We start from the raw sequence: 13,858 nt of genomic DNA on the forward strand, positions 1-13,858 counted from the left end.
CCCGGGAATGTGGGAGGTTCCGTGTTCCCTCACTGGCAGGGCCAGCATGTCCTGTCTCATTCGCACCTCCTGGTAGCTCAATTGGACACTATCTATGTATCGTACGTACCACCCCTAGCTCTGCGTCCGGACGTCGGTACCTCCGCAGTAGAAATAAGTATCCTTTTCGGTGCGTTGGGTCCTCAAGTTCAGGCCTCAAGCCGCCCCATTCCGCAGCATGTCTTCGCTAGCAACTCTTGCATCCAGAAATAAGACCCTTGGCCAACCTTGGCCAGCCGGAATGTGGAAATAATGATGCGGCGGTACCGGTGCCTGCGCGCAGAAGGAGGTGGTCGTCCAATGGGGGCCATCGCAGACAATCACATCCGGCGCCTCCAGCTGTCTGGTACGTTGCAACTTGTCCGTTGCCACCCCTTGTACCGCCCTCTCGGTATACAACGGACAGGCGCAGTACGACTGGCCAACTGTTATAATACGATGGCCGACGGTCTGGATCTGTCCTCTGTGCCCTCCCTGTCGCACTCTGGTCGAAGGAAGGCTACACGGTCTGGGATCCTCCTCTTCTCGCTATCTGGTATACCTTCTTTTCCTTCTCTGCGCCGGTCGCCCGCTATTTGTTACCTTCACGATGTACACGTCTAGCTGGTGCGCCTATGTCCTCGCTCTCGCTGTTCTGCCCCGCCTCGTGCTGGCCGCCCCAATCCCTGCCACTGTCGCACCCCCGACACTGTCCAGCAGCCGGACCACCAAGCCGAAGAAGGGCGGCGTGAAGCTCCCGTTCTTGAGGCGCAGAGTTGTTGGAAGGCAGACTACCCAAGACGATGACGTTCTCGGAGGGACCGTGGGTCTTGGTGACAATGCAGATCTGTGAGTCCTCCATGAACCTTTCAATATTGCATGAGAACGCGTAACCGACGCGACGGGCCAGCTTCTACACTGTCGCCGTGACGGTCGGTGACTCCACGACCTCCGTCAACCTAGGTGAGTAACCTGTTCACATGCGGAGGAGGCACGTTTCTGACGCGTGCGCGCGTGGCAGACACCGGGTCCAGCGACCTATGGGTTATGTCCGATGCATGCAAAACCACCCAGTGCCAACGCTCTACCGCTAAGCCTTACGACGTGACCAAGTCCTTCAAGCCAACCGACAACGCGTCCGTGCAATTACAGTACGGCGACTCCGTCAGCGGCACCCACGCATCCGGACCCGTCGGTCGCGACACTGTCACGCTTGCAGCCTTGACTCTGAAGGACCAGACGCTTGCTGCAGTCGATGATACCGACAACTCGGCTGTTCAGAATGGAGGTGCGGGTATCATGGGTCTCGGCTTCCCTGCCCAGAGGTACGAAGTGCCGTCACCAGAGTCTATGAACTCATTCAGGACTCATGATATCTCGCCCGCAGCTTCGTCCAAGCTGCCGCTATCAATGCCGAGGTATGTGTCCTGTGTATCTATATAGAGCCACTCCTTGAACATCGCTGTTGGTACTGGAGAAGCGATCGTTGTCTTGGGCACGGCCTCTATGCTCGTGTCCCATTCTATGCGGGATCTCTGTTCCATCCTGCTCCCATGTACTCGCAATCACAATACTGACAACCTTCTAGTTCAACAACCCCTCTGGCACAGATACCTTCATCGAGCAGACCGCCAACTACGGTCCCGCGGTATCGCGCCTCATCTTGGCGGACATGATCGACGACCCTCTGTTCGCCGTCACCCTCCAGCGCAACACGATCGATGTTTCCGGTCAGGGCGAAATAACTATCGGCCAACTACCCGATGAGATCGATGAGTCGAACATCACCTGGGTGCCCGTCCGGCTGTACGACCCCGCCGAGGGCGGTATGGCAGCTCCCTCGTTTGCTCCGAACGAGAAGTACCCTTTGTACGTGCATGACGCACCTTGAGAGTGCATTCCAGCTGACGTAGAGTGTTCTTGAAGGCGTTGGGAGGTTCCTATCGATGCTGTCTTTCTGGATGGCCAGAAGCTGCCCACCTCGACTCAGTCGGGCGCTGGCCTTGATACGTCCATCATCTCCGGACTCATCGACACTGTACGTTTCACCTCCGCTCTATTGTCAATCCTACTTACTGAGCCAAAATGCAGGGTAACTCTCTCATCCGTGGTCCCCAGGATGTCGTCAACAACATCTACACCAAGGTCTCTCCCGCTTTCGCCGCCAACTCAAATTCGGACCCCACGCTGCCGTGCGATGCTGGCCACAACCTCGCCTTCCAGATTGGCGGCAAGATGTTCCCTGTCGACCCGCGCGACTTTGTCTCCCAGAACAAACAAGGCGATGCGAGCACATGCATCGCAAACAACATCGTGGGCACGGACGCGCCGAGCAGCGGTGCGCTGTTCAGCTGGAACCTCGGCGACCCCTTCCTGAAGAGCAACATGGTCGTCTTTTACTACGGCAACCTCACGCACCCCTCCGTCGACCCGCCCCGCATAGGCTTCGTCTCCCTCGTCCCCCAAAATGCAGATGACCTCCTCGACGATGCGGTCGACGACGCCCAGGGTGCGGGTGGAAACTTTGAGTGTGAGTGCTCTCTTCGCCGCCTGGTCGATCTGCTTGTGCTAATGCGCTTGTCTGTAGCAAAAGCGGATGCCGCACCTACCGCCAGCAGCCTGATCCTAGAGACGTCCTCGGGAGCAAGCTCATCAGCCGCATCGCGTACATCTTCCCCCTCTTCAACAACTTCTTCCTCTTCCCCAGCCTCGACCGCCAAGCCCCAATCGTCTTCGACCGCGTCGGGCTCTGCGCCCGCCGAGTCCACGTCTTCGTCGTCGAACGCGGCGCCCCCATCGCTCCGCCTGCCCCCACTACTGGGCGCATGGCCGTCGTTGCTTTTCGTGTCGCTCTCTATGTTGTCTTCGCTGTGCATTCTGTGAATCATGGTTTGATCAGTTTCTTACATCTTAACATTTTGGACTCTGGGTACTATCGCTAGCTCTACATGGCTGCTGCCGGGACTCTTGCATACGCATACATCATGTCAATGGACACTGGCTCATCGGACATTGTGCTGCATACTAGCATATTAGTACTCGTTTGCTACTTGTACGTATACCTATTTAGTGAGAACAGAGGCCGATCCCCTCATACAGTTGGTTGTGTGCCAGACGAGGGCGTTTCAAGTTGGCGCCCGCATGGCCGCTCGGCGCGGCTATGACGAGCAGCAGTACTTAAGTAAGTGCGAAGCTGTCCCTTTCTGCTCCCTCGACCTTCTTTCGACCGAAGAGCACAAGCGAACTCAAGAAGGACTTGAGTAATATACATATCCTTCCAGGTAATCTCACTCTGATTTCACTTCTGGGACGCGATTTTCATACTATGACGTGTCTACTGATACTGGCTAACTTCTGCCTGCTCTGCCGTTCCAGAACCAATTCAATCTACGATTGAAGACTTGATGACGGAAGATGGGTCCATGGACAGAGCGGGCGTTGAACATCGCCGAAATTATCCGCGCGATCTGTGAACATCTGAGCTTACACAAGGCGTCTTTGGCCACCCTGGCACGCACATCCAAAATCTTCCAAAAACCTGCGGTCGCCTCGTTATGGTACGACCTCCCGAATCTGGTCCCGCTGGTCAAATGCCTTCCTCCTGATGCCTGGGAGGTCAATGACAACGTTCTCGTATGCCCAAATTCCGTTCAAGTCTGATGATATGCCACCTACTGATACGGTGACTGCTCTAGAGTCTGACCCGGCCATTGTGCCCCACGGATTGGACAAAGTTTCTCGAATTCTCGGGACTCGTGAGAGAGCTCGGGGCTGACAGGATACCCTTCGACTGGAATGTGGGGCAGTACAGGCTTCACAACGAAGTCATAAAGCGTCTCGCAGGCCTTCGTCCGACCATAATACTCTTCCCAAAGGTCTACGCAATAGATTGGCGGACCCTCGATCTCGACATAGAATCGCTACAATATCTGCTGTCCATGATTGGGGACCAGCTAACGACGGTCTCCCTCAACGGCTGGCTCACAGGAGAACACGCGGAGCATGTTCTCGTCCAGTGTCTTCCCCTCATCGAATGCCGCTCGTCAAGATTGCGATCGTTCGAAGTCGACGCGTCTGTAGCCGAGCCTGCCTCTTCCATTGCCTTCTCCTCCTTCGTCTGCAACCTCGTCGCATTACGCAGGATCGACGCCGATACGATCCCAATCAATGCACAGGCTGCTGTCGCCCTGTGCCAACTTCCTACTCTGCGCAGCTTGAGTGTTTGGCTGTCAGACGGGGAGAGGTGGCCGCGGAATGGATCTAGGCCGGTCTTGGCGGACTCCGTTATAAACGTCAGAGTCCACACCACCACGGCCACGTATTCCCTGTTCAGCCAGGCCGTCTCGTTCCCAAAGCTCTATGGCCTTCACCTCAAGATCGTGGAGGACCCCGGCCCCATCCCCGAGCTGTTCAACTCGGTGAGACGTCAGTGCTTCCCCGAAACCCTCCGCGTGCTGGATATAGATACGAAGGACTGGGGGAGGTTGTCTGTCGCTTCTCAGAGCCCAACTGTCGTCTACTCCGAGGACTTTCAACCTCTCCTTGACTTCACCGAGCTACTCTACTTCTCCTTCCGGGCCGAATGTGGGCACCTTCTGGACGATGCCCTATTCGTCTCGATGGCCAAGGCCTGGCCCAAGCTGAAGTCCCTCCATGTCTCCTGCCAACCCTACTGCGCATACGAGTCCCGTCCGACCTTCCAGGCCCTTGTCGACCTCGCTGTCCACGCCCCACAGCTCACCACTCTTGGCTTGCAATTCGATGCGGAGGACTGGAAAGACGAAGTCCCGTGGAACGATGACAATTGGCCAGTGTATGATACCCCAACGGACGACTACTTCGGCGAGCTCGCCCGCCGGCCGAGTATGTCTAACGTGGTCAAACTGGACGTGGGTCGCTCCCCTATCGTTCAGCCGCATACCGTTGCCTACATGCTTGCGCGCATATTTCCCAAGCTTGAGGCGGTGTGGCCGGGACCCTTTGGGGACCTCGACGAAACCGAGGATAGTGCAGAGAATCGCGCAATGTGGTGTGAGGTCGATAACCTGTTGCCGTTGTTTTCCAAGATACGTAGGGACGAGCGGCGCTTAACCTGGCAGCGCATACGCAACGGAGAGAAGGTCGAAGAGGGGGAAGAGGAGGAAAAGGTCTGACGTTGAAACTCGATCGTCTCGTCGTATGATCGCTTCGACGACGACGAACTGAAGGACTCACCCGCGGAGTTTGCCTGCGAGGCAGACCTTGAGTGAGTACCGCTACTCATAGCAGTTTTACCTCAGTTCAACGTGACCTGTGCACCTCAAATTTACAGTCCGCGCATCTGAGCCCGGTGATTCACTCAATGTCACCCACATACCATCTCCATCAGAACCTTAGCAATCACCGCTTCCAGCTTCACCATAAATTGGTGCCATAGGTGAGGTGGTATATCGCCAATCTGTCGCAACTGTATTCAATGAACTCCATATAGCATGAACATGTCATTCTTTTTCACCGACACGCCGTTCTTACAGCGAATCTTCGAGTCTTCGTTGCGCGAATCAGTCTAGGAACGGTCTCCGACTAAGCATACACGACAAACCACCATTGTGCCGTGTCGTGAGCGGGCATCTTGAACCCCATTCAGCATGAACTTGTCACTCATTTTCCCTGACATGCCGGTTTTCCTGCGTACGTTATCTCTTCTGCAGCGTACCAGCTGGCCGCCTCACATCAGTCAGCCAGTTGGTCCGTGGCATGGCTACCTTGAAAGTGGAGGATGTATAAGAGGGCTCGGACACTTCCTTGTTGGTTACCCTCAGTCCTGTTCTCCCCCCCCCCTCTCTCTTCGCCAGCTCAGACACAGAAGGATGTCCTCCGCAGCCGTCCCTGCACTCTTCCAGCCGATCCTGGTTGGAAATATCAAGCTCCTGCATCGCGTTATACTGGCTCCTCAGACACGCCTCCGCAACAGCGCGGAGCACGTTCCGACGGACCTCGGCCTCGAGTTCTACTCTCAGCGCGCAAGCATTCCCGGAACACTCCTCGTCACTGAGGCAACGTTCATCGCGCCTCAGGCGAGCGGGATGCCCCACGCGCCTGGTATCTGGAACGACGAGCAGGTCGCCGGTTGGAAGAGGGTAAACTGCCCCTTCTTTCGAATTCCAAACATACTGGTGCTGACGATACTAATAGATTACGGACGCCGTCCACGCCAAAGGCTCGTTCATCTTCTCCCAGCTCTGGGCTCTAGGACGCGCCGCTCGTCCCGACCTGCTCCACAAGGAGTACCCCGACTATCCCTACGTGTCCTCATCTCCCATACCGCTCAGTGATCGGCCCCAAGACGTCCCTCGGGAGCTTGCCAAGCATGGTACGTAGATTGCTTTCATCGCCTCTTGGGCCGTGCTCATACCTCCGCTTCTGTAGAGATTCAGGACTACGTCGGCTGGTATGCCACTGCCGCTAAGAACGCTATAATGGCTGGCTTCGATGGTGTCGAGATCCACGGCGCCAACGGTTACCTCATCGATCAGTTCCTCCAGGATGTATCCAACAAGCGCACTGACGCGGCGGTCCGATCCCCAACCGGGCGCGCTTCGCGCTCGAGGTCGTCGACGCGATAGTCGCGGCTGTAGGTCCGAAGAAGACTGCTATACGTCTTAGCCCCTGGAGCAGGTACCAAGGTCAGTGCTAACATCTCCCCAAGACTAACATGTCACTGAATATTCCACAGATATGCGCGAGGATGATCCGGTACCTACGTTCACTTATCTCGTCAACAAGCTCAAGGAAAAGCACCCGGACCTCGCATACATCCATGTTGTGGCACCTGGCGCGCCTGGCAGTGAAGGACCCAAGGACCCGTCGGTGCGCAGCGTACTACTAGAAAGCTAGCCTGCCGTATCTAACTCGTCCTCGACTATGAAACAGCAAGTAGACTTTATCAATGGCATCTGGGCTCCGAGGCCTCTGATCACTTGCGGTGGGTATGATCGCGAGTCCGGACTCAGAGTCGCAGAGACGGGTCAAATCATCGGATACGCTCGCGCATACACGGCCAATGTGAGTCCCTCCGCACACTCCTCAGAGTGCGAGGAGTTATTTGACGCTGACAACCGTGATGCAGCCCGATCTGCCCTTCCGCCTGCGCGAGAACATCGCGCTCAATGAGCTCGACGAGGGATCCCTCTACATCCCACTCGAGGCCAAGGGGTATACGACTTACCCCTTTTCGAAGGAGTTCCTGCAGGCCCAGAAGAAGTGATGATCTTGGATACTGCTCAATTGCCGAACCATTGCGCTGTAGGACGGTTTTGTCATACGAAATGAACATAGACTGGCTGATGGATGACCGTGCACTACTCCGAAATCGAGCTTGCTAAGCCAGCGATAGGCAGAACATGGAACAACAGCGTTCACTACCTCAACCTGCTGCCACTGTGACCCCCCGCCGTCTCTGTAGGCGACCCTCCCCCGCTCAGTTTCTTCGACAACTTCTCACTCATGATCGTCCCGATACGGCTAGCGAACTTGCTCATGGCGAGCATCTCCTCCACATCCAACTGCGACCCGTCCTCCTCAAGTACGTCGCACATATTGCGGAGCTCTTCGAGGCGAGAAACGCTCTCTGTATGCGCGCGCCGCATAGGCACGGATGCTTCGGCGGCGATGTCGATGGAGTCCGGGTCGTGGATGAAGCTGGCGGGAGCTGTCTGCATTCGCAGGGCGGGCTTCCTCTCAGGTCGCTTCCCAAGCGCTTTCCATGAGAGGTCGTCAACATCCTGGAAGTCATCGTTTGAGTCGCCTGCGTCGTCCGCAGGCTGCGTGCTATCCATAAGCCCCTTCATGAAGCTTGGGACGAGCGAGTCTTCGTGGTCGTGTTCGTAATCAGGCTGGCTGTCTGGCACAACGTCGTCATCCACGATCGGCACCTCCCATGTGTCGTAGTCGTCGTCTTCATCGTCCGCAGGAGGTGCTCTGGCTCGTAGTCGGGCTGCAGTCTCCGGAGATGGGACCTCGGGACTCAGGAGCTGCTCATCCTTTAGCGTTCGCTTGGACGGAGAGGGTTGAGGCGTCGACGAGCAAGCTGTGGATGCCCGCCGCTTGCTGCCGCTGGGGCTCTGCCCCTCGACATCGGCAGACAGCCGCCTGCTCCGCTTCGGTGTCACCGGGGATGGATCGTGGGAGTCGCGTCCGCGTTTAGACGGAATCGCAAGCGGAGAGCTCTGCACTACAGATGACGAGCCAGGGGTACCCTTGGGTTTACTGAGCGGCGATAGCTTCCGCCGCTTCACGGGCCTATCAGGCGTCTTGGACGGCCGTTCGTGCGCAGTGCGGCTAGACGGCCCTTTTACGAACCGTCTCGCTCGTATTGCGTCCGTCGGCGAACTTAGGATATGGTTGGAACTGCGGCTGGCATCACTGCTCCGCAGGGCGGGTGTGGGAGAGACAGGCGCCGGGAGTAGACGTGAACGGCGTAGATCGGACTTGTCTGCGGTGGGGAGCAAAAGTCCATCCGACTGTCCGGCGGGCGATGAGCTCCCAACAGATAGCGCGGAATCGCGTGTTAACGGCTGTAATGGCTGTGCAGAAGTCCCCGCTCCAGCCCGAGGGCTCGCGATGCTTTTTGAAGGAGTTGCGAGGAGACCGGGGGACAGCTGTTCGTGTGAATTTCAGCCGACCTGTCCATTCGGTAATTTGAGCTACGTACCAGGGGCATACTCCGGGCCTCTTGCGACTCTGTCTGGGATTCTGTGTCGATGGACAAGTCCGACGGAAGGCTCATATCGAAGACCTGATGACACACACAGAGTGCAACCTTCAGATCCTCAGGATACCCACCGTCGAGATGCCCGAGTGATGGCTGTATTTGCTGCCAGAAATTGCAGAAGGCGTGGGGGCCGTGTCCGGGTTCTGGGATGCGGTTGAACGTTGAACGAAGGAAGCGAGCCAGCGCATGAAGGGTATCAGAATTAATGGGTATATGTCGAAGCGCCTCCAGAGCGTCGCAATAAAGGGGAACAATCTGGATACGCGATGAGTGGAGGCGTAGATGGAGAGCGAATACTTGTCAAGTACTCACAATTTTATTGTACTCTTGCACGGGTACATATTCATGTTCGTCGCCGATCCAGACAGCCAATCCATCAGCGAGGGGAGCAAGGATGGACATGATAGAAGCCGGAGGACAGTTCCTGATGATATCCCATATCTGTGCCACTATCTGCAGCACTGGGCCGAGATTCTCCGTTGAATCGAGCTGTTCTTGATTTTCTGGATACACCTGGGTGAAACAGGCGGCTACCGTTCCTAGTAACGTAGACGTGAAGTCTCCAGCTTCTCGCCACCGGGAGAGGAGACGTATGATGAGCCAAGGCACCCTGATGAGACTGAAGGTGGAGAGTCAGCACTACCGATAACTTAAAGAGGCGGGACTGCTTCACCTGCTGGCTTCCTGCCCTCCGAGCACACGCCGTATAAGCGAGTCGAACACTGCTCCCGTTGGTCCAGCAGGTGTGGACGCTTGAGAGATCGTATACTCCAAGACATCATCCCATGCTGCCAACTCCTGTCCTGAGGGAGACCAGACCCTGTCATCGCGGTTAGCAGTGCCATGTATATTGTAGCAAGACGACATAACGTACCCGGCTGGGACACAGAGGAATTCAACAGCGTCTTCCAAGCTCGGCTGAGGCTCTATCGAAGCCCAGGACATCGCCGTGAGGTACCACAGCTCTCGTCGGAGCTCGGCCGTCCGATGCTCCTCGTCCTCCGCCACTAGACGAGCTACGAGACCAGGAGAACTGGACGATATGAGGGCCCCGCACATGCGACTCCACGCCGCCTTGACGTCGTCCGCGGAGATCTCGAACGTGTGTTGCAGGATTCGGGTCAGCAAGGTATTCGCCGCTTTCGAGAGCCATGCCTCCGAGAACACGGTGCTAACAACAGTCCAGAGTTGTGCACAGAGGGAGAGACCACGAGACTGGGCGGCGGTTGCCGTCGGTGAGGACTTCTCGGACCCTTGGAGCGACCACCGAAGGAAGTCGGCTATGATGGATACCACATTGTTCGTGAAGTCTTCAGTTGCAGTAAGATGTCCTTGCTCCTGCGTCAGGTGGGTCCGCACGAGAAGGAGCGCCTGCCATATCCCAACGAGCTCGTTCTAGGAGAGAACCGTCATTCAAGATCGTCCAGCAGCGGTGAGACAGAGCGGAGAACGTACCGAGAGGGAACGATACTGATTTTTCTGCAGCTCCCTACGGACGCACAGCAGCCATATGTCACGGAGGTCGTCCCATGCCAGCTGGATCTCCACCTCTTCTAGTGGTCTGACCTCCGGACGGTTCGAGATGGCCTGACGGATGGTTGACGCAATCGAAGCAGGATCCATAGTCGACATCTGGCGTGAGAACAGGTCCCGCACAATGAGGTCGTCAGGGGACCAAGTGCATATACGGGGAGCGTCTCCAGAGCCGATGCGGCTAACCATTCTGGCAAGGACCCAAACTCCATCTCGGTGAACACAGTCTTCGGAACTGGCAACCATGTCCTTGAGCACCGAAATTGCCCGTTCGGCTTCAACACCGGACGCATCTGCACTCCCTTGCGGATGTCCCGGGCGACAGTACAGAAGGGTCGAAATCAAGCAAGCGCCTGCCCCAAATCTGAGTTCCTGCTTGACCGTGTCGAAAGGGCCAGATCGGACGTTGTCCGCTCTCGTACCATCGTGTGGGACCCTAGAGAACGCCCATATAAGGCATCGCCATAAACACGCTAGGAGTTCCTTATAGCCATTGGGCTTGCGGATAAGAACCAATCTTGCGGTTTCAAGAGCTAGTGCGCACGCTTTCTGGCCGGAGAAGACACGATGACCAGTGAGGCAGATCAGGCTACACACCGTGGTCACCGCCCAACGAGAACCGACGTTCTTGGTCTCAGGTGTGTCCTCCTTGGTCGCACGATTGATCAGATGTGTGAGGAGACCGGAAGTCTTGGAAGTCTTGGATTCTGTGCGATCTCGGGCTCCGGGTAAAGGGCGAATGAGCAATTGTCGGACTGCCTTGACGATATCTCCGTTGAGAGCTTCCACGCGGGGGCCAGTCGAGAGAAAGGCAAGAGCATAACCGGAGAGGGCTACAGTAGCATCTACGCGGTCGAGCATGCTCGTCGAGACGATGCCGGCCAAGATTGTGGGCAGGACTTGAACCATGCCGGGGAGGAACAAGGTAGGATAGATCGACAGCAGATGGTGGATGATCTACAGAGAATTCAGCAAAGGTGCAGATCATTACAGCTAGAATACGCACTTTTGAGCTGTCTGTCTTCGACGACATACAATCCGATAACTCCTTCATCCACTCAAGGAAGGCTTGGCGGTCACGCTCGAGGATGACCGGAGGCAACTGTACCGCAGTGAAGACGGAGGCTGCTATGGCGCATACCTTCTCACTGTCAACGCATGGCAAATCGTACGACCTGGCAACAATTAGAACGTCGTCAAGGAGTCGTCGCAATGCGGCATCTATCGCAAAGTTAATGAGAAGGTGTATATGCAGCGCGTGCTAGGTGCTCACCTGGAAGGAGTGAAAATAACCGAGGAAATTTGAATATAATCGCAACAATTCGCAACGCATATTGCGACAGTATGGAGACTTCGCGTGCAGCATGCACGCCATCGCCATATAATTCGGGGGATAGCGGCGCTATAACGCCGCGGGAAGACGTTGAGGAAGCTGAGGCGAACGGGTCTTCCAAAGATCGACGAATGTCGCGCTGAAGGAGTCGCGCAATAGACTCTGAGAATTGAGCCATTACTGCCAAGGCAGGGATATCGACGGTGGTTAGCACCAGCGATGAGGCGAGGGAATGGATGCGGAGGATGAGAGTGCCGTATGCATCGAAGAGATCAGGTAGGGGCACGTCATTGGAGTCGAGATATGAGACAAGGGTGAGTATTGGTGAGCGCAAATAAGTTAGACCCGGGGGGGTCATTGGACTATCGTCTCGTTGTCGTTCTGTCATTGCCCCTGTGAAAGGTACGCGACGGGATCATTTGAGGCGAGGTTTGTAGGTGGTTTGGAAGCAAATTCCACTGAGACTTCCCGCCGCGTCGCCAGAGAAAGCGGATGAGGGGCGTGATTGGAAAGGAGGTGGTGGTGGTAGCTGTTCAAGTTCAAGAGCGAAGCGCGAGTACGCCCACAACCACTCAACCTGCCATATCGGGATGTCCGGAATCATGTCGGCGGGCGCCAATGTTCGCACGGGGCGAACCTGCGGCGACTCGATGTGCCCACTTCCTCCACAGTGCCACATATCGTCAGTAAGTACACCTGGTAGCTATAATGCGCGGGAATAGGCGGTACGTATGGTCAGCTACCAATTCCAGCGAGTCGACATCGGAACAGTGACTTACACACGTCACGGCAGGCGTCGAGTATGAATAGACCGCCATGATGCCGATGAGAAAAAGAAGACCAAACGTGTTTGGACGCACAGACGAGTCATTCCCTGCTGCTACACCATGAGGTATTATGTGCGCCACAATTTGATGTGTTATGGTGCAGCATTCATGGAAGACGCGCGGAGAGCAAAGCAACATGAGGAACTCACGTATAATGCAATGCCGGATCAACGCGCAAAGGAAAGGTCCCTGCCAGCTGTCAAAGTTTGAAGGACCGACGTCGATATCGGCAACCTCTGTCCCGTCGCACCAATAACGTTTGCCAGCCGTATATAGAGTGCTGGCGATAGCTTTGTGGCACATCCCACAGAGTCCATATCGCAACCACGATGCATACCCCAGCAAGTGTCTTGCTCAAGATCCCACTCCTCGTCGGGATCCTCTGGGCCAACCGCGTCACATATACTGCGCCCACGCCCGTCGTGACCTCGAGAGCAACGGCTATTCCCTCCGAGGCGGGATACCTCACCGTCAATCTGAGACCGCCGTGGGTCCGCAAAGCGTCGAAGGTGAGCTGTATTTTATACTTTCCCCCTGTAGCCTGTGTTCACGCAATGTCAGCTCGTCGTCCGCTCTGTCGTCACCGTCGAGGTCCTCTACCTCTTGGCTGCTGCCCTGTTCCCCTCTGTGGTTGCACGCACCTCTTCCTCAACGATACCGCGGTTGTCTGCGTCAAAGACCTGCAAAGGGATTGGCATCACCCCTAGCTTCGCACTGGGATGGGCCCTTCTTATCACTGGAGGGTTTATCAGAAAAGCATGCTACCGGGAGATGGGGAAGAACTTTACCTTCGAGCTCACCATTCGAAAGGAGCACAGCTTAGTCACAAGCGGCCCTTACTCCATCGTGCGCCATCCCGCCTATACCGCTGTCAACATGGTCGTCGCCGGTACGATCTTGTGCCTATTCGGGAAGGGGTCGATGCTGCTGGAATGCGGGGTCTTGGGAACGTGGGCGGGAAAGCTCTTTGCCCTGGCGTGGTTGGCGGAGCTGCTGTCAGTGCCGTCTATCATGGTGTTCAGTCGGGTGAGGACGGAGGACGCGATGCTGAAGAAGACGTTCGGTCAGCAGTGGGACGAATGGGCCAGTCGTACGCCGTATGCCTTACTTCCCTGGATCTACTGAATAGAGGCCTGTCATCGACAGTCGTCATTTTCGCATGATCGAGTCTCAGGTCCACCGAAAAAGAGGCATCCATTGTGACATACAAGAATATCGGCAGCCATCACTTGCGACTTGACGGAACTCGCGCCGCCGCAAAAGTACTGCAGTTGCAGAGTTTGGCTGCATGCATTTAGTCTCGGCTTCGTGTCGCTCCCTAGAAGACTTCCATGGTATCTGGTAGACTGGTGGAGGCCTGAGGTGTTTACGAATGTCTAAAGGCCGTTGCAAGCG

General features: G+C 56.1%; 5 protein-coding genes across 5 annotated transcripts; 4 read left to right on the plus strand and 1 right to left on the minus strand.

The window, feature by feature from the left end:
- Positions 1-363: 363 nt before the first annotated feature.
- L226DRAFT_504109 (acid protease) lies at positions 364-2,981 on the plus strand. The gene is made up of 8 exons (XM_067677964.1): positions 364-867; positions 929-981; positions 1,040-1,343; positions 1,406-1,436; positions 1,607-1,887; positions 1,945-2,056; positions 2,110-2,548; positions 2,606-2,981. Exons 1-8 carry the CDS (start codon positions 629-631, stop codon positions 2,899-2,901), a joined length of 1,755 nt encoding a protein of 584 aa, XP_067538267.1. The 5' UTR covers positions 364-628; the 3' UTR covers positions 2,902-2,981.
- A 261-nt stretch (positions 2,982-3,242) lies between these two features.
- L226DRAFT_329759 (uncharacterized protein) lies at positions 3,243-5,414 on the plus strand. The gene is made up of 4 exons (XM_067673986.1): positions 3,243-3,299; positions 3,394-3,651; positions 3,714-5,263; positions 5,330-5,414. The coding sequence occupies exons 2-3, from the start codon at positions 3,433-3,435 to the stop codon at positions 5,169-5,171; spliced, it is 1,677 nt and encodes a 558-aa protein (XP_067538268.1). The 5' UTR covers positions 3,243-3,299; positions 3,394-3,432; the 3' UTR covers positions 5,172-5,263; positions 5,330-5,414.
- Positions 5,415-5,867: 453 nt separating this feature from the next.
- On the plus strand, positions 5,868-7,264 carry L226DRAFT_568715 (NADH:flavin oxidoreductase/NADH oxidase; the record flags this gene model as incomplete). Its single annotated transcript, XM_067684204.1, has 7 exons — positions 5,868-6,137; positions 6,193-6,370; positions 6,427-6,607; positions 6,664-6,683; positions 6,734-6,867; positions 6,931-7,062; positions 7,127-7,264. The coding sequence occupies 7 exons, from the start codon at positions 5,868-5,870 to the stop codon at positions 7,262-7,264; spliced, it is 1,053 nt and encodes a 350-aa protein (XP_067538269.1).
- Positions 7,265-7,418: 154 nt separating this feature from the next.
- Positions 7,419-11,336, minus strand: L226DRAFT_544207 (uncharacterized protein; the record flags this gene model as incomplete). Its single annotated transcript, XM_067682255.1, has 7 exons — positions 7,419-8,491; positions 8,572-9,025; positions 9,083-9,389; positions 9,444-9,590; positions 9,645-10,165; positions 10,226-11,260; positions 11,310-11,336. The coding sequence occupies 7 exons, from the start codon at positions 11,334-11,336 to the stop codon at positions 7,419-7,421; spliced, it is 3,564 nt and encodes a 1,187-aa protein (XP_067538270.1).
- Positions 11,337-12,351: 1,015 nt separating this feature from the next.
- On the plus strand, positions 12,352-13,732 carry L226DRAFT_610936 (uncharacterized protein). Its single transcript, XM_067686212.1, has 3 exons — positions 12,352-12,370; positions 12,430-12,972; positions 13,025-13,732. Exons 2-3 carry the CDS (start codon positions 12,793-12,795, stop codon positions 13,586-13,588), a joined length of 744 nt encoding a protein of 247 aa, XP_067538271.1. The 5' UTR covers positions 12,352-12,370; positions 12,430-12,792; the 3' UTR covers positions 13,589-13,732.
- The last annotated feature ends 126 nt before the right edge of the window (positions 13,733-13,858 follow it).

This window comes from Lentinus tigrinus, assembly GCF_003813185.1.
Source record: "Lentinus tigrinus ALCF2SS1-7 unplaced genomic scaffold L226scaffold_6, whole genome shotgun sequence".
Classification (NCBI taxonomy): Eukaryota; Fungi; Basidiomycota; class Agaricomycetes; order Polyporales; family Polyporaceae; genus Lentinus; species Lentinus tigrinus.

Excerpts from the sequence above, each read along its gene's own strand:
- L226DRAFT_504109 (XM_067677964.1), top strand. The coding sequence starts at position 629 with ATGTACACGTCTAGCTGGTGCGCCTATGTCCTCGCTCTCGCTGTTCTG. Across the intron at positions 982-1,039 it reads CACGACCTCCGTCAACCTAG|ACACCGGGTCCAGCGACCTA; the intron begins GTGAGTAACCTG and ends CGCGCGTGGCAG. Across the intron at positions 1,437-1,606 it reads CTGCCGCTATCAATGCCGAG|TTCAACAACCCCTCTGGCAC; the intron begins GTATGTGTCCTG and ends ACAACCTTCTAG.
- L226DRAFT_329759 (XM_067673986.1), top strand. The coding sequence starts at position 3,433 with ATGGGTCCATGGACAGAGCGGGCGTTGAACATCGCCGAAATTATCCGC. Across the intron at positions 3,652-3,713 it reads AGGTCAATGACAACGTTCTC|AGTCTGACCCGGCCATTGTG; the intron begins GTATGCCCAAAT and ends TGACTGCTCTAG.
- L226DRAFT_610936 (XM_067686212.1), top strand. The coding sequence starts at position 12,793 with ATGCATACCCCAGCAAGTGTCTTGCTCAAGATCCCACTCCTCGTCGGG. Across the intron at positions 12,973-13,024 it reads GGGTCCGCAAAGCGTCGAAG|CTCGTCGTCCGCTCTGTCGT; the intron begins GTGAGCTGTATT and ends ACGCAATGTCAG.